A 26,232-nucleotide genomic window follows, 5' to 3' on the forward strand; every position below is an offset into this window, starting at 1 on the left:
CTCCCTCCTCCCCTCTGCTTCAGTGGAGGAGGGGTATTTAGAGGAGGTGTGTCTCTTCTCTCCTCTTGTTTCTTTCCTTTTTTAGGTTTTATACAAACACTACTGCTGAGTTTTGTGTCTGAGGTTTGGCCACTCGTTTTTAATGTCTGTCTTTAAAGGTCACGTTCAAAAATACATTTTTATGCTTTTCTAACAAAAACGTGTGCCTGTCCACAATCCCCCCACAGAATCAGAACCCCCCCCACCCACCTTTCAGAAAATGTGTCCTGAAACAAGACGTTCTCAGATTTTACCCTCATGATGTAATGTGGGGAGTTAGCCCCGCCCCCAGGTTTGGTTGGCCCTCCCTGCTTGGAAGAAAGTCCCACCCTCCTTTCCTGATTCTCCTCTCAGCTGGCAGCTGAGGAGGATCAGGAGAGCCACAGCCATTTCCTGAGAGAGGCGTGGTCAGGGGCGGAGTCAGACAGCTCAGTAACATTTAAAGCCACAGACACAGAAACAGCTGGGTTTTAGACATGTCAATGCTGGAGTGTTTTTACAGAAACAAACTTCACAGGCATGGTTTGAGGACCTCTGAGAACAATATAAACTTGTCTTTAAGGGTCAAATATGTGACCTTTAATTTTCATGAGGAGGTTGTTGGTGGTTTCAGGAGGAGATGGGCGGTCCTGCTGGCCTTTCACATCTTTATTGGTTGTATTCTGATTGAAGCTTTTGCATCAGAAAGCTTGCACTGATCCTCTAAACCATGTGAAGTGTTCTTCATGCTGCTTTGAGTCAGAGGTTCTGAGTTTAAAGAAGCTTTAAGAGGAATAAAAGGCTCTTCTCCTGTCTCTCACCCAGCCAAAACTCTCCGCTCAGATCTCCGAAGCCTTTGGCGTAATCCTTCCAGCCTCTGAAGAAGTCCACCGATCCGTCCTTCCTCCTCTGGAACACCTGCAGACCGGACCACACAGATCAGGGTCTAGATTTAAAGACTTCATGTAATCTAAGACTAAAGGCTGAGGAGTGTTTTAGGGTACCATCCAGCCTCCTCCGTCTGTCTCCATGTCACAGTAGACCATCAGTGATGGTCCCAGTTTCCCCGTGGGGAAGATCTCCACCTCTCCTGATGTTGTGATGCCGTTCAGCAGCTCCTGAGTGCAGTCAGTAGGGAATGGGAACCGCAGGGTTCCTGCCAGAGGAAGACAGGAAGTTCATTTAGTCATTCATTTAGAGGGGGAGTCAAACCAAACGAGTTCATATCCTTAAATAAAAGGTCTCAAATATCACTCATCTAGTTGTAGTGACTAATCAGAAAGTTCAGATTTAGAGAAACCTTTCTGCTGCTCCACAGGCTCACAGTCACACTTCCTCATCCTGAAGATACATTAGGATGAGCTCAGATTTATCACCTCAAGGTTTTACATTTCATTTGCTGCACTAAACATGGAGAACGCACCGAGTGGTGGATGTGAACTCTGTAGTCCATCAACGTTAAATTGTAGTTTTTACACAAACATCACAGGTCATGTCTGTAACAGCCGCGGTCAGATTCCCTAATCAGCCAAATCTACGACGCCATGCTGACATCTGACAGAGCAACATTGAGAGCAGACCATGATGGGAGGCTTCATCAGCAGTAATACACGTCCTAAATGATAATAGAAGGTCATTCTGCCTCATGTGACCTCTGAGAGAACAGAGCGCCTGTATGGAGGAAAAAGAAAGATAGCTTTTCTTATTAAATGTAAACAAAGCTTCAGCTTTAAATCATTTCCACCCTGCTTGTCCTCTCATAAACGTCGGGTTTCTTAGTCTCAGCATGTGGTTAAAGGTATGAAGGAAGAGCCAGTAGAGGGCGCTCCGCTCACTGTGACTGCACGTGCAGCTTAAATAAATATCTTAAATGAATACTGCCCTAATGAGAGGGCAGGTTTCTCTGCGTAGGATGACAGCCAGGACTAAACCGGGACACTCCTGTTCATGTAAACCACTTATCATCAACTGGTGGCCCGGGGGCCATATCAGGCCCCCCAAAGCTTCCTATCTGGCCCCCAGAAGATCATTAAATTTCATGTAAACTCTCCTGTGCTCAGCCAGGACTAACCCGGGACAGTCATGTTCATGTAAACACTCCTGTGCTCAGCCAGGACTAACCCGGGACAGTCATGTTCATGTAAACACTCCTGTGCTCAGCCAGGACTAACCCGGGACAGTCATGTTCATGTAAACACTCCTGTGCTCAGCAGGATCTGTGTCTACCTGTAGTGAACTCGGTGGAGATGGTTGTAGAGTAGCGTCCTCCCTGCTCGGCCTGCAGCTGCACCGTGTACTTGGACCCAGGGTGAAGTCTGCTCAGGTCGTACTGACTGACTGATCCATCCACAATCAGCTCCTGAGGGGGAAAGGCAGGGATGCATGCAGGGTGGAGGATTTTAACAAACAAGTCCATTATCTTTGAAAATATATCAGAGATCTAAAATTAAAGAATGTTTACTTCAGACCCTTGCAGAGAACAGTCTGAGTACGTTTACATGCACAGACCTCTGGTTAAAGGATGTTAGACTGGACTGTTCACCCACCAGGGGAGAGTGGACTCATGAGCCCATTACCTCTGCATCCATCCCTTCATCACAGCTCCAGCCTGGCTGGTCAGCAGAGCTACACTGACTACTGTAGCTCTTTATAAATAACGTAGCTGCTCAGAGCTACACTGACTACTGTAGCTCTTTATAAATAACGTAGCTGCTCAGAGCTACACTGACTACTGTAGCTCTTTATAAATAACGTAGCTGCTCAGAGCTACACTGACTACTGTAGCTCTTTATAAATAGCATTAGCTGCTCAGAGCTACACTGCCTCCTGTAGCTCTTTATAAATCACGTCTCTGCTCAGAGCTACACTGACTACTGTAGCTCTTTATAAATAACGTAGCTGCTCAGAGCTACACTGACTACTGTAGCTCTTTATAAATAACGTAGCTGCTCAGAGCTACACTGACTACTGTAGCTCTTTATAAATAACATAGCTGCTCAGAGCTACACTGACTACTGTAGCTCTTTATAAATAACGTAGCTGCTCAGAGCTACATTGTCTACTGTAGCTCTATAAATCACGTAGCTGCTCAACTGTCAGCTCGAAGCCTGGCACTGAGGTTATGGAGCATGCTCAGAAGGTCTCATCTAGTTTCTGAATTTGGCGTACGCATGCAAGAGTTCATCAACCTCCAACCGGATTATCTAAATGTGCTGACTCAGCTGTGAGGAATGTAACTGTTGCCATGTAAACACGAGGTCAACATTAGCTTAGCTTTGCTGAAACATTAGCATAGCTTTGCTGAAACATTAGCATAGCTTTGCTGAAACATTAGCTTAACTTTGCTGAAACATTAGCATAGCTTTGCTGAAACATTAGCATAGCTTTGCTGAAACATTAGCATAGCTTTGCTGAAACATTAGCATAGCTTTGCTGAAACATTAGCTTAGCTTTGCTGAAACATTAGCATAGCTTTGCTGAAACAAGCATGCTTTAGCATGCATGGCTTAGCATAGCTTTGCTGGAAACATTAGCATAGGCTTTGCTGAAACATTAGCATAGCTTTGCTGAAACATTGGCATGGCTTTGCTGAAACATTAGCATGGCTTTGCTGAAACCTTAGCTTTGCACTGCAGAGCATTAGCATGGCTTTGCTGAAACCATTAGCATGGCTTTGCTGAAACATTAGCATAGCTTTGCTGAAACCTTAGCATGGCTTTGCTGAAACATTAGCATGGCTTTGCTGAAACATTAGCATGGCTTTGCTGAAACATTAGCTTTGCTGAAACATTAGCATAGCTTTGCTGAAACATTAGCATAGCTTTGCTGAAACATTAGCTTAGCTTTGCTGAAACATTAGCATAGCTTTGCTGAAACATTAGCATAGCTTTGCTGAAACATTAGCATAGCTTTGCTGAAACATTAGCTTAGCTTTGCTGAAACATTAGCATAGCTTTGCTGAAGGTAAACATGGCTTTTGCTGAAACATTAGCATGGCTTTGCTGAAACCACCAAGCTTTGCTGGAAACATTAGCATGGCTTTACATTAGCATAGCTTTGCTGAAACCTTAGCATAGCTTTGCTGAAACATTAGCATAGCTTTGCTGAAACATTAGCTTAGCTTTGCTGAAACATTAGCATAGCTTTGCTGAAACATTAGCATAGCTTTGCTGAAACATTAGCATAGCTTTGCTGAAACATTAGCATAGCTTTGCTGAAACCTTAGCATAGCTTTGCTGAAACATTAGCATAGCTTTGCTGAAACCTTAGCATAGCTTTGCTGAAACATTAGCATAGCTTTGCTGAAACCTTAGCATAGCTTTGCTGAAACATTAGCATAGCTTTGCTGAAACATTAGCATAGCTTTGCTGAAACATTAGCTTAGCTTTGCTGAAACATTAGCATAGCTTTGCTGAAACATTAGCATAGCTTTGCTGAAACCTTAGCTTAGCTTTGCTGAAACATTAGCATAGCTTTGCTGAAACCTTAGCTTAGCTTTGCTGAAACATTAGCATAGCTTTGCTGAAACATTAGCTTAGCTTTGCTGAAACATTAGCATAGCTTTGCTGAAACATTAGCATAGCTTTGCTGAAACATTAGCATAGCTTTGCTGAAACATTAGCTTAGCTTTGCTGAAACATTAGCATAGCTTTGCTGAAACATTAGCTTAGCTTTGCTGAAACATTAGCATAGCTTTGCTGAAACATTAGCTTAGCTTTGCTGAAACATTAGCATAGCTTTGCTGAAACATTAGCTTAGCTTTGCTGAAACATTAGCATAGCTTTGCTGAAACATTAGCTTAGCTTTGCTGAAACATTAGCTTAGCTTTGCTGAAACATTAGCTTAGCTTTGCTGAAACATTAGCTTAGCTTTGCTGAAACATTAGCTTAGCTTTGCTGAAACATTAGCTTAGCTTTGCTGAAACATTAGCATAGATAAACACACCCTTGTTTCATCAGTGTAAAAGAATGTTGGGAAGGCCTCACCTTCATTTCCTGGTCTTCGTTCTGATAGGTGAGTCGGTAACTGCCAACAGGATTGGAGGGTGGTTTCCATGACAACAGAGCTGTGCGAGGGGTCACGTTGCTGGCCTGGAGGTCTCGTGGTCCGTCTCCATCTCCACCAGAACCTGCAGAGTTCACATCCAAGGGTTCAGACTGGGAAGGATTCAGCATTTGGGGTCAAATATTCTTTCTCCATTCCTCTACGGCTAAAATGAGCCTCAGTCCCATGAAGATGAGATTCTCCTGAAAGTTTATGAATCACTTCTCTAAATGATGGTCAGTTTAGGGAGGGTCCTCTGTCAGTAGTATCTGTGTGTGTTCTCTAAATGATGGTCAGTTTAGGGAGGGTCCTCTGTCAGTAGTATCTGTGTGTACTCTAAATGATGGTCAGTTTAGGGAGGGTCCTCTGTCAGTAGTCCCTGTGTGTACTCTAAATGATGGTCAGGTCAGGGAGGGTCCTCTGTCAGTAGTCCCTGTGTGTACTCTAAATGATGGTCAGTTTAGGGAGGGTCCTCTGTCAGTAGTCTCTGTGTGTACTCTAAATGATGGTCAGTTTAGGGAGGGTCCTCTGTCAGTAGTCCCTGTGTGTACTCTAAATGATGGTCAGTTTAGGGAGGGTCCTCTGTCAGTAGTATCTCCCTGGTTGTATACTGACCCCTGGCGGTGGTGGTGAAGGTGGTGGTTGCCGGGGCGCTCTCCTTGCTGCCTAGCTGGCTGGTTATGGTGACGGTGTAGGTGGTGGATGCTTCTAGACCGCTCAGCTGCTGCTCTGCTGCATTCCCAGACACCGAGATCCTCACCTCTGAGTCTGAGGAATAAAAACAGTGAAATTAAATCTCAGTAAAGGGAATCTTCTTCTGTTTCAGCTCTGTCACACGTACCTGTCCCAGAGCCGTAGACGATGGCGTATGTATCAACAGCAGCCAGTGCAGGTCGCCATAGTAACAGGGCGTTGGTGTCTGTGATGTTTACAGCTCGGAGGTCTGTAGGGGGGTCAGGGACTGAGCGGGAGATAAACAGAGTCACTATTTATTTTCTTTCTCCAGAATGAAGAGTGAAAACAGAGGAAAAACAGAGAGAGACTGTTGGGTTGTCAGTGACTCCATCAGCTGTGGGAATTAACCGACTAAAGAAAACTGTTGTGAAAGAACACAGAGCACCGAACCGATCCAAGACCGGTCTCCTCTGACTAAAGACTGTTTCCACATCAGACACCTGCTGCAGACATCATCAACCCAGAATAAACCAAAGAAAACATGCAATTATGCAACATTTCCTCTCATCAGCGGACGAAAACTAAACTCAAACCAGCGCCATCATAGATAGTTAATGTGCACGCTAAAAGACTGCTCTAATAATAATAATAATAATAATAATATCTTGAATTTATATAGTGCCTTTCAAGAAACCCAAGGACTCTTTACAGGAACACAGACATGGACAAACTATGTGAGGGTAGGATGAGTGTGAGGGGTGGTTTAGTGAAGACTGTAGGCTGTGGTGAACAGGTGGTGCTTCAGACGTTTTTTGAAAATGTCCAGAGATGGAGCGCTACGGATGTCTGCAGGAAGAGTGTTCCAGAGGGTGGGGGCTGCAGCACTGAAGGCTCTGTCTCCATACGTTTGGAGTTTGGTTTTGGGCATGGAAAGTAGGCCGGTGTCTGAAGATGGAAGGTTGCGGGATGGTGTGTATGGATGGAGGAGATCAGAAAGGTACTGGGGAGCCAGAGCATGGAGAGATTTGTATGTGAGGAGGAGGACTTTGTAGTTGATACGGGACTTGATAGGGAGCCAGTGGAGGTGGATGAGGGTCTGAGTGATGTGTTGCCAGGGTCTAGTGCGGGTGAGAACTCTAGCTGCAGAGTTTTGGACGTACTGAAGCCTGTCCAGGGTTTTGCTGGGAACTCCAGACAGGACTCCATTACAGTAGTCCAGGCGGGAGGTTATGAAAGCATGAATGAGTGTTTCAGCCACAGAATCAGGGAGTGATGGTCGGAGTCTGGAGATGTTCTTGAGATGATAGAAGGCAGATTTGGTGACAGACTTTATGTGGGACTGGAAGGAGAGGGTGGAGTCCAGGATGACGCCCAGGTTTTGGACCTCGGAGGATGGACAGATGGAGGTCCCGTCCACATGGAGCATGAGATCTCCAACCTTCTGCAGCAGCGCTTTGGGGGCCACCACCATGAGCTCTGTTTTATTGCTGTTGAGTTTGAGTTGGTTAGAGGTCATCCAGGCTTTGATGTCGTGGAGGCAGTTTACCAGGGAGTGGGGAGGGAGCTGGGTGGATGGTTTGGTGCTGAGATAGAGTTGGGTGTCATCTGCATAAGAGTGGAAGCTGAGAGGAGAGGTCCAAGAACAGAGCCTTGAGGCACGCCCTGGTTAACTGGGGCGGGGGATGAGTGAGAGGTTCCGATGGTAACAAACTGTTTTCTTTGTGAGAGATATGAGTGAAACCAGGAGAGAGCTGTACCAGTGATGCCAAGATGGTGAGACAGGCGGTCAAGGAGGACGGTGTGGGATATTGTGTTGAAGGCAGCGGTTAGGTCAAGGAGAATGAGGAGGCTGATGTGTCCAGAATCTGCAGCTGTGAGGAGGTCGTTGGTTATTTTGATAAGGGCGGTCTCAGTGCTGTGGTGAGTGCGAAATCCTGATTGAAGAGGTTCATGGAGCTCATGGTTGGTTCTAGGATCCTTCAGCGACGTCCTGGCTCTCCTTCTGTACACATAAAACCATCCATGAATGTGCACGCTAAAAGACTGTTCTAGGATCCTTCAGTGACATCCTGGCTCTCCTGACCCCAGGAATGATCAGTCACAAGTCACATTAATCAGTTTGTTTCCCCTGGTTCAACAGCTGGCTTTAACTGTCAGCCAGGGATTTTTGTCAGTATATTTACATCAACTTATTTGAAAATTTTGCCCCTTTCATTTCAATTTTTTTGCCACTTTTTGTAGCTTTTTGACCATTTTTACCACATTTTACTAGTTTTATTGTCACTTTTACCCATTTTTACCACCTTTAACTAGTTTTATTGTCACTTTTACCCATTTTTACCACCTTTAACTAGTTTTATTGTCACTTTTACCCATTTTTACCACCTTTTACTAGTTTTTTTGTCACTTTTACCCAGTCTTTGCCACCTTTCCCCACTTACATTGTTACTCTTTTCAAGGTATTTTTCAGAATCTTGGCTCTTTGGTTGATCAGGGTTGAGTAACACTGTCCTAAAGAATAAAACCAGAGAATTCCTCAAATATTCCTAAACAAAATATCAACACATTAATATTTATAAAAGTCTGCTTAACGATGAGAAAAGTTCCAACAACAAGCTCTAAAATAAAATATATTTTAACAGCTGTCTCTCCTGTATAACTATGAGACCCATAAACTATGACTACAAGAACTAGACATATCAGAAGTAGACACTCCACATGGACAGAAGTATTCAGACGCCTGCCCACTAAACCCACAGGGACTGTAATGTACTGTCCATGTACTGTAGTATGGCGTTTTCCTCTTCTGCAGCTCTAACAGCCTCCACTCTTCTCTGAAGGCTTTCCTCAACATTCTGGAGTTTTCTGTGGGAATGTGTGTCCATTCATCCTGTAGAGCACTGATGAGGTCAGGCTCTGATGTTGGACCAGAGGCCTGGACCACAATCTCTGTTCCAGTTCATCCTAAAGGTGCTGGATGGGGCTGAGGTCAGGGTTCAAGTTCTTCCTCTAAACTCATTTAACCATGTCTTTATGTGTCGTGTGCTTTACATCTCTACATCCTGCTGATGAGAGGCTTGCATGCAGCTGTTACCATGGAAACCCATTCATGAGGCTCCTGCTGCAGTTTCAGTGTTTACATTAATGCCAGAGGAAGTTCAGAACTCTTCAGATATGGAATCAGCAGAGACATGAAGACTTTTACCCATGATCCTTTGCAGTCATTAACCCTGCTCTGTGATTCTTCCTGGTCTTCTGCTTCATAGCTGAGCTGCTGTTGTTCCTAAACTCTTCCACTTTCTAATAATATCACTGACAGCTGACTGTGTCATATCCAGGAGCACACTTGAAGTCCCGGATCTCTTCAGATCGACTCATTTAGATCACAGATGTCTGAGACTGCATGGAAAAGTGAGGATTTCAAACACCTGTGGGTCTGACTGAAACACCTGAATTCAATAGCTAACAGGTGTGGACAGATAGTTTTGTCCATATCGTACATTCTCGTTGTTTGTTATTGTGTTTATTTCCAAGTTCAGTTCAGCTCAGATGAAATAGGTGGGTAAAAAGAGAAACCTTGAGGACTTACGAGTCATGACAGAGTCCTGTAGTGGATCGCTCTCGTCCAGTCCAAGCACAGAGATGATGCTGACCTCGTAGGTAGAACCAGGCGAGAGTTTCGAAAGGCCTAAAGAAGAATCATTTGAGTCCACAGACACCGACACCGGCTCTCCTACAAAGAGACAGACCCACACTTTTATATATTTAACTTTACAAGCAAACATGTCGGATGGATTTATAGCAAACTAACATACAGTCATGGACAAAAGTATTGGCACCCCTGGAATTTTTCCAGAAAATACACCATTTCTCCCAGAAATTGTTGCAGTTACAAATGTTTCTGGTATAAACACGTTTATTTCCTTCATGTGCATTGGAACAACACAAGAAATCCAAAGAAAAAAGACAAAATTAACATAATTTTACACAAAACTCAAAAAAAGGGCAGAACAAAATGATTGTCCCCTTTTAAAACTGTGGGTAAATCATTTTATTTCCAGCATGTGATGCTCATTTAAACTCACCTGTGGCAGTAACAGGTGCTGCAATCTAGAAATCACACCTGAAGCCAGTTAGAATGTCTAAAAGTTGACTCAACCTTTGTGTTGTGTGTCTGTGTGTGTCACACCAAGCATGGAGGAGAGAAAGAAGAGCCCAGAACTGTCTGAGGACTTAAGAAGCAAAATAGAGTAAAAATATGAACAATCTCAAGGTTAAAGACCATCTCCAGAGATGCTGAGATTCCTTTGTCCACTGTGTGTAATATAATCAAGAAGTTTATAACCATGGAGCTGTGGCTAATCTCCCTGGACGTGGACGGAAGAGAAAAACTGACAAAAGAATGCAACGCAGGATAGTTGGAATGGTGGATAAACATCCTCAGTCAACTTCCACACAGATTCAGGCTGTCCTGCAGACTCAGGGTGCAAAAGTGTCAGCTGGGACCATACGTGGTCATCTGAATGAGATGAAGCGCTATGGCAGGAGACCCAGGAGAACCCCACTGCTGACAAAGAGACATAAAAAAGCCAGACTGGAGTTTGCAAAACTGTACCTGAGTAAGCCTCAATCCTTCTGGGAGAACATTTAGTGGACAGATGAGACTAAGGTAGAGCTTTTTGGAAAAGCACGCCATTCTACTGTTTACAGAAAACAGAATGAGGCCTACAAAGAAAAGAACAAAGTACCTACAGTCAAACATGGTGGAGCTTCAAGGATGTTTTGGGGTTGTTTTGCTGCCTCTGGCACTGGGTGCCTTGACTGTCTGCAAGGAATCATGAAATCTGGAGACTATCAAAAGATTTTGGGTCGCAATGTAGGGCCTAGTGTCAGAAAGCTGGGTCTGGGTCAGAGGTCATGGGTGTTCCAGCAGGACAATGACCCCAAACATACCTCAGAAAGCACCAAGAAATGGTTGGAGACAAAGCTGGAGAGTTCTGAAGTGGCCAGCAATGAGTCCAGATCTAAATCCCATTGAACACGTATGAGGAGATCTCAGAACTGCTGTTGAAGAAGCACCCTTCAAATCTGAGAGACCTGGAGCAGTTTGGAGAAGAAAAGTGGTCCAAAATCCCAGCTGAGAGGAGTAAGAAGCTTGTTGGTGGTTATAGGAAGACTTTACTACTACTCAGGGTTTTTTTTCCAAGGGTGTGCAACCAAATGTTAAGTTGATCGTGCCAATAATTTTGTCTGGCCCATTTTTTGAGTTTTGCGTAAAATTATGTCAATGTTGTCTTTTTTCTTTAGATTTTTTGTGTTGTTCCAATGAACATGAAGGAAATAAACGTGTTTATACCAGACACGTATACCAAAAATATTTGTAATTTCAACAATTTCTGGGAGAGACAGTGTATTTTCTGGAAAAATGTCAGGGGTGCCAATACTTTCGTCCATGACTGTAAATAACTGCCAAGAGGTACTTGATCAATCGCAGACCATTGTGGCTAAATGTCCCCATACTCAGTTCTGTTCTGGTGTCCAATTAACAGAACACAGTCCAATCTGGGCCAGGTTTAGCCCTGGCATGTTCTGCCAACATGGTGTGCTGTATTAAGCTTTGCTGTCTTTCTTCCCACCAGCTAAGTTTAATGATGCGAAGCATGGATGTCAGGCTGATGAGGAGAAGCTAAATAGCCAATGACAGGTCTGCAGGAAGTTGGAAAGAAGCTGCTGAACTAGCCAATGACAGGTCTGCAGGAAGTAGGAAAGAAGCTGCCTCACTAGCCAATGACAGGTCTGCAGGAAGAAGGAAAGAAGCTGCTGAACTAGCCAATGACAGGTCTGCAGGAAGTAGGAAAGAAGCTGCCTCACTAGCCAATGACAGGTCTGCAGGAAGAAGGAAAGAAGCTGCTGAACTAGCCAATGACAGGTCTGCAGGAAGAAGGAAAGAAGCTGCTGAACTAGCCAATGACAGGTCTGCAGGAAGAAGGAAAGAAGCTGCTGAACTAGCCAATGACAGGTCTGCAGGAAGTAGGAAAGAAGCTGCTGAACTAGCCAATGACAGGTCTGCAGGAAGTTGGAAAGAAGCTGCTTAACTAGCCAATGACAGGTGTGCAGGAAGAAGGAAAGAAGCTGCTGAACTAGCCAATGACAGGTCTGCAGGAAGTTGGAAAGAAGCTGCTTAACTAGCCAATGACAGGTCTGCAGGAAGTAGGAAAGAAGCTGCTGAACTAGCCAATGACAGGTCTGCAGGGAGAAAGAAAATAAGCTGCTGAACTAGCCAATGACAGGTCTGCAGGAAGTAGAAAAGAAGCTGCTGAACTAGCCAATGACAGGTCTGCAGGAAGTCGGAAAGAAGCTGCTGAACTAGCCAATGACAGGTCTACAGGAAGTAGGAAAGAAGCTGCTGAACTAGCCAATGACAGGTCTACAGGAAGTAGGAAAGAAGCTGCTGAACTAGCCAATGACAGGTCTGCAGGAAGTAGGCAAGAAGCTGCTGAACTAGCCAATGACAGGTCTGCAGGGAGAAAGAAAATAAGCTGCTGAACTAGCCAATGACAGGTCTGCAGGAAGAAGGAAAGAAGCTGCTGAACTAGCCAATGACAGGTCTACAGGAATTAGGAAAGAAGCTGCTGAACTAGCCAATAACAGGTCAGCAGGAAGTAGGAAAGAAGCTGCTGAACTAGCCAATGACAGGTCTGCAGGGAGAAAGAAAAGAAGCTGCTGAACTAGCCAATGACAGGTCTGCAGGAAGAAGGAAAGAAGCTGCTGAACTAGCCAATGACTGGTCTGCAGGAAGTAGGAAAGAAGCTGCTGAACTAGCCAATAACAGGTCTGCAGGAAGTCGGAAAGAAGCTGCTGAACTAGCCAATGACAGGTCTGCAGAAAGTAGGAAAGAAGCTGCTGAACTAGCCAATGACAGGTCTGCAGGAAGTAGGAAAGAAGCTGCTGAACTAGCCAATGACAGGTCTGCAGGAAGTAGGAAAGAAGCTGCTGAACTAGCCAATGACAGGTCTGCAGGGAGAAAGAAAATAAGCTGCTGAACTAGCCAATGACAGGTCTGCAGGAAGTAGGAAAGAAGCTGCTGAACTAGCCAATGACAGGTCTGCAGGAAGTCGGAAAGAAACTGCTGAACTAGCCAATGACTGGTCTGCAGGAAGTAGGAAAGAAGCTGCCGAACTAGCCAATAACAGGTCTACAGGAAGTCGGAAAGAAGCTGCTGAACTAGCCAATGACAGGTCTGCAGGAAGTAGGAAAGAAGCTGCTGAACTAGGCAATGACTGGTCTGCAGGAAGTCGGTAAGTAGCTGCTGAACTAGCCAATGACAGGTCTGCAGGAAGTAGGAAAGAAGCTGCTGAACTAGCCAATGACAGGTCTGCAGGAAGTAGGAAAGAAGCTGCTGAACTAGCCAATGACAGGTCTGCAGGAAGTCGGAAAGAAGCTGCTGAACTAGCCAATGACTGGTCTGCAGGAAGTAGGAAAGAAGCTGCCGAACTAGCCAATAACAGGTCTACAGGAAGTAGGAAAGAAGCTGCTGAACTAGCCAATGACAGGTCTGCAGGAAGTCGGAAAGAAGCTGCTGAACTAGCCAATGACAGGTCTGCAGGAAGTAGGAAAGAAGCTGCTGAACTAGGCAATGACTGGTCTGCAGGAAGTCGGTAAGTAGCTGCTGAACTAGCCAATGACAGGTCTGCAGGAAGTAGGAAAGAAGCTGCTGAACTAGCCAATGACAGGTCTGCAGGAAGTAGGAAAGAAGCTGCTGAACTAGCCAATGACAGGTCTACAGGAAGTAGGAAAGAAGCTGCTGAACTAGCCAATGACAGGTCTACAGGAAGTAGGAAAGAAGCTGCTGAACTAGCCAATGACAGGTCTGCAGGAAGTAGGAAATATTTATCAGGAATGTTTTTTTATGTTTTATGGTGATTCAAACATGAAATTCTAAAGAGACAGGGCATTAACATGCCAGGTGCTGCAGCTCCACCCAGTGGTCAGTGGTCGCTGCAGCTCTGTTTGCCCTCATGGCCTTACTGTCATGTGACACGGCTGATTTCAGACATTTAAAATAATAAACCCAGAGCGGTTGTTTGTGGTATTGAATGACATAAATGTTCTCACCTTCCTCCGTGTGAGTGTAGGTGACCTTGAAGCCACTGACAGCAGTCTTTGGTTTGGTCCACGACACAGTCAGAGAGTTATCGGTCAACTCACTGAACACTATGTCAGTGGGAGGCTCCGGGCCTAAAAACACAGTGGAGCAGATTAATCACAGCTAGTCAGGAAGAATAAAAGCCAAACTCTATGTAGAGTGGGTAAAAGACACGAGAAAGACGCTGAAAGAGTGAGAAGTGTGCACGTTAAATTGATCCATTAGTGCTTGGATGAGTTTGTGTATATATGTAGAGTGCAAACATATATACAGTATACCGATCATATACAGACATTTAGTGATGAATTCTAACAGTGAAACACAGGGATGGTCCTGGACAGCAGCAGAGGAGGAAAGAAGTTAGCCCATCCGTTCAACCTGAAAACAGAAAGAGTGCCAAGACTGAGAAGAAAGGTGGACGACTGTCAGCATGAACTCCAAACAGAGGCCTGGGAATCACTGAGGGGTCAACAACAAACTCTGCATGCTTCCTCAAGTGCACATGTCCTTCCAGTTAATGCCTCCGTGTATTTACACACTCGTATTACAAAGCAGGCTCTTCTTTGTAATACTGTAAATGTATAAACACGTGTCTGACGTGTTCTCTGATTGGCTCTCGGAGCAGTAAAAGCTGAAGACAGACCGACACGGGGACCCGCCGTGGTCTTACCCTGCTGTGGCTGAGAGGTGATGGGGGTCAGTGAAGCTGGCTGTTAGCTTACCCTGAATGAGAGAAGACCAGAGCAGCAGTGAGTGAGTTTGGCTGTGATGACAGACGTGCTGTTTCTAAACTCTCATCTGACGTCAAGGTTGCTACTGTTCAGTCATTTTAGATCACAGGTTCTAAAACGGCGTGGCGAGGATCAGTAGTGAGCCTTAAGGCAGGTCTAGGTGTGCCAAGGGGACTCTGTACCATTACTGTGCCTTTCTAACAAGTACTGTAACCAGGTCTGACACAGACCTGGACCCCTGAAAACCCAGAGACTGGGATTCATTAATGATATCAGTAGCATTGGTGCTAGCATCCTGGCTAACAGTTACCTCATTAAGAGCTGAAAAGCATGGAAAGCTATTCTTACCACCCATTTTTGCCACTTCTTACTGCTACTTTTGACCCATTTTTACCACTTTTTTAACTTTTTGCCACATTTAACCCATTTTTGCTACCTTTCTGCCACTTTTCAGTCAACTTTGCTATTGTTTGGCCATTTTTCCATCACTTTTCACCTTTTTTGTGTGTGTGTGTGTGTTGTTGATTGCTTACATTTTTTCCTCTCTTTTTCTTGTATATTTATCTGTGCACTGTGTGCATGAGTGTTCTTATTCTGTGTTTGCTACGCTGATCCTCTACTGCTGTTAACACTACAAATGTCCAGGTTTGTCTTCTCTGACCTCTTTTTGCCGCCTTTTAGCAACTTCAACCCATTTATGCCACCTTTTTACAACATTTAACCCTTTTAGGCCACTTATAACCCATGTATGCCACCTTTTTACAACATTTAACCCTTTTAGGCCACTTATAACCCATTTATGCCACCTTTTTACAACATTTAACCCTTTTAGGCCACTTATAACCCATGTATGCCACCTTTTTACAACATTTAACCCTTTTAGGCCACTTATAACCCATGTATGCCACCTTTTAGCAACATTTAACCCTTTTAGGCCACTTATAACCCATGTATGCCACCTTTTTACAACATTTAACCCTTTTAGGCCACTTATAACCCATGTATGCCACCTTTTAGCAACATTTAACCCTTTTAGGCCACTTATAACCCATGTATGCCACCTTTTTACAACATTTAACCCTTTTAGGCCACTTATAACCCATTTATGCCACCTTTTAGCAACATTTAACCCTTTTAGGCCACTTATAACCCATGTATGCCACCTTTTTACAACATTTAACCCTTTTAGGCCACTTGTAACCCATGTATGCCACCTTTTAGCAACATTTAACCCTTTTAGGCCACTTGTAACCCATGTATGCCACCTTTTAGCAACATTTAACCCTTTTAGGCCACTTGTAACCCATTTATGCCACCTTTTAGCAACATTTAACCCTTTTAGGCCACTTATAACCCATGTATGCCACCTTTTAGCAACATTTAACCCTTTTAGGCCACTTATAACCCATGTATGCCACCTTTTAGCAACATTTAACCCTTTTAGGCCACTTGTAACCCATGTATGCCACCTTTTAGCAACATTTAACCCTTTTAGGCCACTTGTAACCCATGTATGCCACCTTTTAGCAACATTTAACCCTTTTAGGCCACTTATAACCCATGTATGCCACCTTTTAGCAACATTTAACCCTTTTAGGCCACTTATAACCCATTTACGCCACCTTTTTACAACATTTAACCCTTTTAGGCCACTTATAACCCATGTATGCCACCTTTTTACAACATTTAACCCTTTTAGGCCACTTATAACCCATTTATGCCACCTTTTAGCAACATTTAACCCTTTTAGGCCACTTATAACCCATGTATGCCACCTTTTAGCAACATTTAACCCTTTTAGGCCACTTATAACCCATGTATGCCACCTTTTTACAACATTTAACCCTTTTAGGCCACTTATAACCCATGTATGCCACCTTTTTACAACATTTAACCCTTTTAGGCCACTTATAACCCATGTATGCCACCTTTTAGCAACATTTAACCCTTTTAGGCCACTTATAACCCATGTATGCCACCTTTTTACAACATTTAACCCTTTTAGGCAACTTATAACCCATTTATGCCACCTTTTAGCAACATTTAACCCTTTTAGGCCACTTATAACCCATGTATGCCACCTTTTTACAACATTTAACCCTTTTAGGCCACTTATAACCCATGTATGCCACCTTTTAGCAACATTTAACCCTTTTAGGCCACTTGTAACCCATGTATGCCACCTTTTAGCAACATTTAACCCTTTTAGGCCACTTGTAACCCATGTATGCCACCTTTTAGCAACATTTAACCCTTTTAGGCCACTTATAACCCATGTATGCCACCTTTTAGCAACATTTAACCCTTTTAGGCCACTTATAACCCATGTATGCCACCTTTTAGCAACATTTAACCCTTTTAGGCCACTTGTAACCCATGTATGCCACCTTTTAGCAACATTTAACCCTTTTAGGCCACTTGTAACCCATTTATGCCACCTTTTAGCAACATTTAACCCTTTTAGGCCACTTATAACCCATGTATGCCACCTTTTAGCAACATTTAACCCTTTTAGGCCACTTATAACCCATGTATGCCACCTTTTTACAACATTTAACCCTTTTAGGCCACTTATAACCCATGTATGCCACCTTTTAGCAACATTTAACCCTTTTAGGCCACTTATAACCCATGTATGCCACCTTTTTACAACATTTAACCCTTTTAGGCCACTTATAACCCATGTATGCCACCTTTTAGCAACATTTAACCCTTTTAGGCCACTTGTAACCCATGTATGCCACCTTTTAGCAACATTTAACCCTTTTAGGCCACTTATAACCCATTTATGCCACCTTTTTACAACATTTAACCCTTTTAGACCACTTATAACCCATGTATGCCACCTTTTAGCAACATTTAACCCTTTTAGGCCACTTATAACCCATGTATGCCACCTTTTTACAACATTTAACCCTTTTAGGCCACTTATAACCCATGTATGCCACCTTTTAGCAACATTTAACCCTTTTAGGCCACTTATAACCCATGTATGCCACCTTTTAGCAACATTTAACCCTTTTAGGCCACTTATAACCCATGTATGCCACCTTTTTACAACATTTAACCCTTTTAAGCCACTTGTAACCCATTTATGCCACCTTTTTGCAACATTTAACCCTTTTAAGGCCACTTCAACCCATTTAAGCCACCTTTTAGCAACATTTAACCCTTTTAGGCCACTTATAACCCATTTACGCCACCTTTTAGCAACATTTAACCCTTTTAGGCCACTTATAACCCATTTACGCCACCTTTTAGCAACATTTAACCCTTTTAGGCCACTTATAACCCATTTACGCCACCTTTTAGCAACATTTAACCCTTTTAGGCCACTTATAACCCATTTACGCCACCTTTTAGCAACATTTAACCCTTTTAGGCCACTTATAACCCATTTATGCCACCTTTTTACAACATTTAACCCTTTTAGGCCACTTCAACCCATTTACGCCACCTTTTTACAACATTTAACGCTTTTAGGCCATTGTAACCCATTTTTACCACCTTTTTAGGCCACTTTCAACAAGTTTTTGCCAATTTCAATCATTATTTGGACACTCTTTACCAATTTTTGCCAATTTCTGACTTTGTTTTGCCACCTTTTGCCCACTTTTGTCATCTCCATGATCCCTGAGTTGGCTTGGCCCCAGAAAGCTCTCCCCTTTACCCCCCTTATAGGCCTCCTTGACTGTATCATTATTTAAAAAATCTCTTTTGTATTGGTTTAAATGTGGTTTTTGGTTAACCTGAGGTGTGCTTTGGGTGAAAAAAGTTTAAAGTTTTTTTCAGTGCTTTACTACGGTGGCTGAGAGGTCTCACACGAATGCAAATTCAAAACGCTTTGCAAAAGAAAAAACACAGCGACATTTGAGAAAAACACACAAACAAAAGTTCACAACACAAAAAACAAAAGCTTGCTGCAGCGCATGAATACAAACACTCAGCGCCGTGCATGGATACATGAACTCGGCACAGCGCCGAGGCAAACAGATTCCTCAACAGCACAAACACAACAACTTGGTGCAGCAGATGCAAATAAAAAGTCACAACAGAAGTGGGGCCGTTATTAGGGACGGACCGATTCCATCAAAGCGGGAACCTCTGAAGGCTCTGGATACAACGGCCATGACACCGACACTCACAACCACAACGCAACTACCTGAAGACACGCTTGGATCCAGTAGTTAAAGTAAGTCAACACTGTTCATTCCTCAGCTCCACTTCTGGCACATTTTATTTTCTAATCGATATGTTTAAGAAGTAATTGTTGACTTACTTTAACTACTGGATCCAAGCGTGTCTTCAGGTAGTTGCGTTGTGGTTGTGAGTGTCGGTGTCATGGCCGTTGTATCCAGAGCCTTCAGAGGTTCCCGCTTTGATGGAATCGGTCCGTCCCTAATAACGGCCCCACTTCTGTTGTGACTTTTTATTTGCATCTGCTGCACCAAGTTGTTGTGTTTGTGCTGTTGAGGAATCTGTTTGCCTCGGCGCTGTGCCGAGTTTATGTATCCATGCACGGCGCTGAGTGTTTGTATTCATGCGCTGCAGCAAGCTTTTGTTTTTTGTGTTGTGAACTTTTGTTTTTGTGTTTTTCTCAAATGTCGCTGTGTTTTTTCTTTTTGCAAAGTGTTTTGAATTTGCATTTGTGTGAGACCTCTCAGCCACCGTATAAAACAGCCTGAAAGCAGTGAAGAGTGACAAAAATGGGCAAAACCACAGGAAACAAGTGGTATTTAATGGCAAAAGGGAGCTTAAACGGGCAAAAATTTGTGAAAAAGGGCAAAATTAGGACAAAAGTGGCTAAAAGAAGTTGCAAAAAATGGCAAAAAAAGAGGAAAAAAAGTGTTATTTAAAGGCAAAAGGTAGCTTACATGGGTGAAAAGTGATGATCAACTTGGAAAAAATGGCATAAAAGTGACAAAAATTGGAAAAAAAAATGTTAATAAATTGGCAACAATGGGGAAAAAATGAAAAAAGGGGTACTTAATGGCAAAAGGCAGCTTGAATGGGTGAAAAGTAGCAAAAAATGGTAAAAGGTGGCAAACAGAAGTGGCAAAAATGGCCAAAAAAAGAGGAAACAATTGGTATTTAATGGGAAACATAACTTAATTGGATGAAAAGAGGTGATAAAAGGGAAAAAAGTAGCAAAAATGGTCCAAAAGTGGCAAAAAGTTGGCAAAAAAATGAGAGGAAAGTGACTTAAATGGGCAAAAAGGTAGAAACAAGTGGTATTTAATGGCAAAAGGTAGCTAAAATGGGTGAAAAGTGGTGAAAAGGGTCAAAAACGTGGCAAAAAAATGGGGAAAAAATGTAAAAAGGGATAGTTAATGGCAAACAGCAGCTTAAATGGGTGACAGTAACAAAAAAAAAGGTGAAAAGTGGCAAAAATGGGCAAAAAAGAAGGAAAAAGTGGAATTTAATGGCAAAGGTGGCTTAAATGGATAAAAAGTGGTGAAAAAATTCAAAAAAGTAGCAAAAATAGTCCAGAAGTGGCAAAAAGTTGGCAACAAAAAAGAAAGAAAAGTGGCAAAAATGGGCAAAAAAAAAGAAAGAAAAGTGGCAAAAATGGGCAAAAAAGAAGGAAAAAGTGGTATTTAATGGCAAAGGTGGCTTAAATGGATGAAAAGTGGTGAAAAATGGTGAAAAAGGCCAAAAACATGATAGACGGGACAGTTAAGTCTGACAGCGAAAGCTTCTGTAGAAGTCTGGGAATCAAACTGATTGATCTGATCGACTTCTGAGGTCAAAGTTTCCTGTTTTCTGCAGAATGATTTTTCTAATGAAGACAGAAAAGAGCCTGGCGGCGTAACAGTGTTAACATGTATGTTACAGATACGGGTGGTAAACGGACAGCAGCTGACAGGAACATACAGATCCAGGATGAGAGAACATTAGAACACGTGATGCAGCAGCTGAACCTCCAATCAATGACACAAATATGGAGTTAGACTGTAAACGCCAGCTTACAGGTCAGAGAGCCCACAGAGCTGGAGCTCTTGGAACAAACATGGAGACATGATTTAGTTTGTGACATTAGTCCACAGATGAACTGGTGTGAGACACAGGTGCAGCACAGGTGTGGACTTAAAGGTGACATAAACAACAGAATGTTCTGGAGAGAACTCGACAACATTGACAGACATGTTGGAGCAATGTGCAGCAGTAACTGACGCCACGCTGTCACAGTTGCTTGTACCTGTACTGATGACGAGCTTGTGCAGTCTGGACAGGATGCCAGGACCCTTCCCAAGCAACGTCACGGTGTACTCGGTCTGAGGGGGCAGGTTCTCAAACTGGAAGGAGCGAGCCGAGCCAGGAAGGACTTGTTTGAAGGTTTGCTCACTTCCTGTGGAGGGTTTGGTTGTGGTCCCGACGCTCTCAGGTACTTTGTTTTCATCTTCCCGCGGTCCACTTTTGGACCCTGCTTTGGTCTGGTCTTCTTCCTGGTCTTTCTTTGCTCGTGCATCTTTAACTCTGTTTCTGGTTAGAACAAAGTTTCTGTACTTTCCTTCAGGTGAGTCCCACACCAGCTGGAATCCATCTGATGTCCGGTTTGTGACTCCCACATGGTCCAGCGGTTCCCTTGTGACCCCGGTAGGAGGGACATTTGACCCTGCTGGAGTTTTACTTCCTGTCTGTTCAGGTTTACTGGCCAGTCCTCTTCTGGTTGTGTGATTTGTTTTCATATTCTCTCTTCGTTCCCCCTGACTGAGGTGATGCTTCAGGCCTTGGTTTTGTGTTGGATGTCTTGCTGGTGGTCTCTTTGGAACTGGTCTTTGTCCCCTATGTCCCAAATCTGTTGAACCCGGTCTTTTGACTGTTGGTCTACCTTGACTGGGTCTGCCAGGATCTACCCTCTCTTTATGTGTGCTGGGGTTCAAGTCTTGGAGGCTAGCTTCTCCTCCCCCAGGTTTAGCGGTCTGGACTGAAGTGGTGGGTCCTTCTTCTAATTTGTGAGGTTCTGGTTTGTCAGGAGTGCCAGGCTCCTGTGAATGGGTCCTTGGATTTACCTCGGTGGTGTCTTCTCCTCCTGTTAGTGTATTTTGGACTCCTTGGGGAGAGCTGGTGACAGCCCACCCCGCCGGTAGGTTATCAGGGATTTCATGGCTGCTTTCCTCGTCTAAAAGGTTGGTTTGGACCCCTGATCTGATGCTGCTGCCACCATCTGGGACAGGCCTCGGTAAGGGACCTCTATAAGGGTGCAGAGATGGTCTCAGAGATGGTCTCAGAGATGTTTGGGTTTTGTTTGGGAAACGGCCACCAAACATCGGGCGACGGAAGTGGCCAGCCTTTGTTGGACGACGGGAAAAGGGCTTGTTGGTTGTGCTTGTTGTGGATACTTCTGTCCCAGTTCTGTCTTTACTCTCCTCTCCTATTGGCTCTTCTTCCCTTGTTTTGGCGGTTTGGATTGGATCACTGGCTCTGCCTTCTGATTTGTCGGTTTCGGGACCGTCAGTGGTGTCATGCTCATTCGTATCGGCACTAGGAATCACTGCTGTTGTGTGTGGTTCTCCTGTAGCTTGGGTAGGAACGGGGTTCTCCTGTCCATCTGGTTGGTGGTCTGAGATTTCATGAGAACTATCTAGCTCTCTTGGTGGTACAGGCTTTCGCCACGGACCTCTGTAAGGATAGTGAGGCTGTCTCGGGTGAGTTTGGGATACGTTTCCAGGAAATCCACGATACATGGGGCGATGGAGCTGGCCAACTTTCATCGGGCGCTGGGAAGAAAACCCAGCCCTTCCTCTTCCTCTGTGGGTCTGATTGAACTCATTGGTTGTGAACATTTTGGTCCCAGCTCTGTCGCTGTCTTCCCCTTGTATTGGCTCTTCTTCGCTTGGTTTGGCAGCTTGGATTGGATCATCGGCTTCTGATTGGTCAGTTTCTGGTCTTTCAGTGGTGTCAGGCTCATTCGTGTTGGTGTTTGGAACCTCTCCTGCTGTCTGCTGCTCTGCTGTTTGGACTTCTTGGACAGGTGTTTGGCTATCCTGTCCTTCCAGTTGCTTCTCTGAGGTTTTATGGGTGCTGTCCTCTTCTAAAAGGTTGGTGTGGCTTTCAGCTGGGACGTCGCTGCTCCTATCTTGCTCTCTTATTGGTATGGGCTTTCGCCATGGACCTCTGTAAGGATAGTGAGGCTGTCGACTTTGTTGGGTTTTATTTTGGAAATATCCACCATACGTCAGGCGTTGGCCCACTTTCACCGGCCGATGGGAAGACCAGCCATCCCTTCCTCTTCCTCTGTGGGTCTGATTGAACTTCACTGTGAGCATTTTTGCCCTGTCTCTGTTGTCCTCCCTTGGCTCTGTCCCTTCAGCTGGATGGGAGTCTTTGGAGACAGGAGATGAAGTGGCGGGAGTTTCAGCGGAAGATGGCGGCCCCTGCCGTCTGTCTGGTGCAGGATCTACAGGTGGAACCCGGGGAGGAAGCAGCCTCGTATTTGGACGGGTTCTGTTGTAGGGGGGTGCAAAAGAGTGATGTGGGTATCCTCTTTTCGGAGGAACACGGCGAAGGGGGATTCTCCTTCTCTCGTCCTGTCCGGCTCCAGAGGGTAGCTGGGTGGTCAGCGCGTCTCTGTCTCCATCTGTTGGTGCATCTCGCTCCACTGAGGCAGGCGGAGCTGGCGTCGACAGTAATCCACCTGAGGGTGCACTATCCGGGGTCTCTGAATCTCCTCTGGGGACTGGATTCAAACGTTGAGGAGGAAGTGGGGGAACTCTAACATTTAGACGGGTGTTGTTCTGAAACTGGCGATGCCCATATCCAGGTTTGGTTGGCGTTCGACGGTAGAAAGGTAAGCCGGCGTTTCCCGTGGTTGGCTGTCTTCTGTCTTCAGATGATGCGGCACTGATTGGACGTTTGCTGTTGTCAAAGTCAGGCTCATTGCTCTCAGAGGATTCAGATTTCTCTGAACTGGAAGATGATGATGAAGGTGATGGTGTGGGTGATGATGGTGAGGGTCGTGGATTTAGATCCATCAGTGATGAAGGCTCTGCTGAGGATGCTAAAGGAGGGGATGGAGAGGATGAATGTGGCGATGAAGAGGACCTGAATGCTGACAGGGGCTGAAGTCCACCTATGATCCTCTCTCTCACTGCTTCTGCATCCACAGAGAGGTCTGAGGCTTTGGAGAGGTGGACAGAAAAGGTGGTGATGTTCAGACCGTCAAGAGTGTCCGTCAGGAGCTTGTGTAAAGGATCTGGTGAATAATCCAGGTCAGGAGTAGCATCTACTTCAGAGAAGCCTGGCGTCTGCCCGCCCCCTTTACACCCGCTCCCTCGGTCCTTAATGGGGAATCTGATGTGCGTCACTTTAATTTTGTTCATACATTTCTTCTCTTGGCTTTGACCGGTCCCGGTTGGCTCTGAAGACACTGAGGCAGTCTCGTTTCCTCTGTCTTCTCTGCCAACATCTGGTTTCTCACCGTGGCCAGCAGTAAGAGCCGGTTCCTGTGAGCCACTTTGTGTCTCTGTGTCTGGATCAGTCCCAGATATCAGAGCTGGGTCTCTGGGATCTGCCTTGTCAGTGTTTGATGCCTCTGCTCTCGGGTCTGTCCCATTCAAAGCTGAGTCCCTGTCCCCGATACCAGGCTTGGCTGCTTTAGTACTCTTGGCAGTGGTTGGTGGGGCCTTTTTCAGAGGTCCTGGGCCAGCCTTTCTTCCTCCGGGCACAGCTCTGGTGGTGTTGAAACGGAGCGGCCCGGCCACTTTTGGCTTCTTGGACAATGTGGGCCTTTCAGAGAGTTTGGAGCGGGTGCTGTTTACTGGCATCTTTCTGCCAGGTGGAGGTTTTGTCCGAGCAATCACAGAGTCTCTGTGAGATCCAGCGATACCACCGACTTTTACAGAACCCTTCTCCTTCGGTTGGTTAAACTGTCGATCTCTGCCGCCAACGTCTTGTTTTGGCGCTTTTCTGACCTGCGAGGTTAAAGTGGCTGTTGTTTCCCTTGGGAATGTCTGCCCTAAAGATACGAAAGAAGTGAGCATTTGGATTCATTATTAAAGGGTTAAATAATCCAGCAGACGCCGTGTCTAGAGGAGAAGTGGGAGAAAGAAGTCATTTATTAGTTACAGAAACACTCTGCAGCAGACCGTCAGTCATTCTGCAAATGCAAAGAATCAACCGAGGACCCCGGCCTCCATGCTGGACCTGCAGGCAGAAACAGAACCATAGTTAAGAACCAGCTCAGGCAGCAGGACTGGGCCTTCTGGGTCACTGTGGAGGAGGAAACGGTCGCTCCAGGACGATTTTCCTGGTCATTATTTTTGCTCCTCCAGGCTGAGGCTGGGTTTGCTTCATTAACTTTCACAGTAACCTTCCTCCACATTGTTCTGTTTTATACGCAGCGTTCCCCTGAATGATGAGGTGTTAGAACACATAAACGTTCCCTTCTCTTTCACTTGGATGGAGCAGCTCTGTTCTCACCTCTCTGCACAAAAACACACACACATAACCCAAATTAGTTTCTCTACTGAGTATTAATGCAGCACGGGGTTGTTTGTGTGTGAGTCCAGATAGAGAGTGTGTGTTTACATTAATATAGGAGAACAATGGGGGTTTACAGTTCTACTGGGACACGCTTCATACGTGTGCGATTCAAAACCTGTCAGCTGGAAAATCACATTTTTGCTCCGCTGTTTTCTGCCAGATATAAAAAACCTTCAAACCCCAACGTAAAAAAGAAGTCAATGATTGTTACATCTCATTTACAATAGAGCAGAAACAGATCAGAGTTAACTGAGATATTTTACCATTCATGAAAATATGAGCTCATTCTGAGCTTGATGACATCTCAGAAAAGTAGGGACAGGTCCATGTTTACAGCATCCCCTCCTCTTTAACAACAGTCTGTAAGGCTGCGTTCACACTGCAGGTGAAAGTGACCTGAATCTGATTTTTTTCCGACACTGTGAACAGCGCAAGGCACATTGAATCTGACCACTTTCATACGTGGTTCTGAATCAGATACAAGTCTGATCTTTTAGTTGACTGCAGTGTGAACAGGCAAACAAAGAAATCAGATCTGAGAAAAGATCAGAATTGAGTGTTAAGGCCTAAATGTCTGGGAAGCTGATAGGAGAGGAATGTTGTCCCATTCTTGTCTGGTGTAGGATTCTAGCTGGGTCTTCTTTACTCCAGATGTTTTCTATTTGTGAAAGGTCTGGACTAGACCAGTTCAGGACCTGGACTCTTTTCCTGTGAAGCCATGCTGTTGTGATGGATGTGGTCTGTGGTCTAGCATGGTCTTGCTGACAGAGACGTTGTCTGGATGGGAGCATGTGTGTCTCTAAAAGCTCTCTCTGCTTTTCAGCATTGATAGTTCCTCTCCAGATGTTAGAGCTGCCCACGCCATAGGCACTAATGCAACCCCATACCATCAGAGATGCAGGCTTTAGACCTGAGCCAGGAGAACCAGCTGGATGCTCCAGATCCTCTTTAGTCCACAGGACACGGTGTCCAAGGTTTCCTCTGACCACAGAACAGTTTTCCATGTTTCCTCAGTCCATGTTAAATGAGCTTTGGTCCAGAGAAGACGGACCACGGTGGTTCTGGATCCTGGTCACATATGGCTTCTTCTCTCCATGATCAGCTTTAACTGTCATTGGTGGATGGCACGGCCAA

The 26,232-nt window shown here is 44.7% G+C and overlaps 1 protein-coding gene across 3 annotated transcripts in view; it reads right to left on the reverse strand.

Annotated features, from left to right (window-relative positions):
- LOC121523386 (tenascin) overlaps positions 1-26,232 on the reverse strand; it is a 120,340-nt gene that overhangs the window by 3,480 nt on the left and 90,628 nt on the right. For 2 of the 3 annotated variants that reach the window (XM_041808255.1, XM_041808253.1), the window contains exons 9-17: positions 20,813-24,571; positions 13,852-13,974; positions 9,326-9,469; positions 5,903-6,022; positions 5,677-5,829; positions 5,004-5,146; positions 2,245-2,377; positions 1,023-1,174; positions 840-936 (exon numbers count right to left, since the gene is read on the reverse strand). In XM_041808255.1, the coding sequence (XP_041664189.1) occupies positions 840-936; positions 1,023-1,174; positions 2,245-2,377; positions 5,004-5,146; positions 5,677-5,829; positions 5,903-6,022; positions 9,326-9,469; positions 13,852-13,974; positions 20,813-24,571 (4,824 nt within the window). The remainder of the gene's footprint in view (positions 1-839; positions 937-1,022; positions 1,175-2,244; positions 2,378-5,003; positions 5,147-5,676; positions 5,830-5,902; positions 6,023-9,325; positions 9,470-13,851; positions 13,975-20,812; positions 24,572-26,232) is intronic. The other variant, XM_041808256.1, reaches the window with a different exon arrangement.

Source organism: Cheilinus undulatus, linkage group 16, assembly GCF_018320785.1.
Source record: "Cheilinus undulatus linkage group 16, ASM1832078v1, whole genome shotgun sequence".
Taxonomy (NCBI): domain Eukaryota; kingdom Metazoa; phylum Chordata; class Actinopteri; order Labriformes; family Labridae; genus Cheilinus; species Cheilinus undulatus.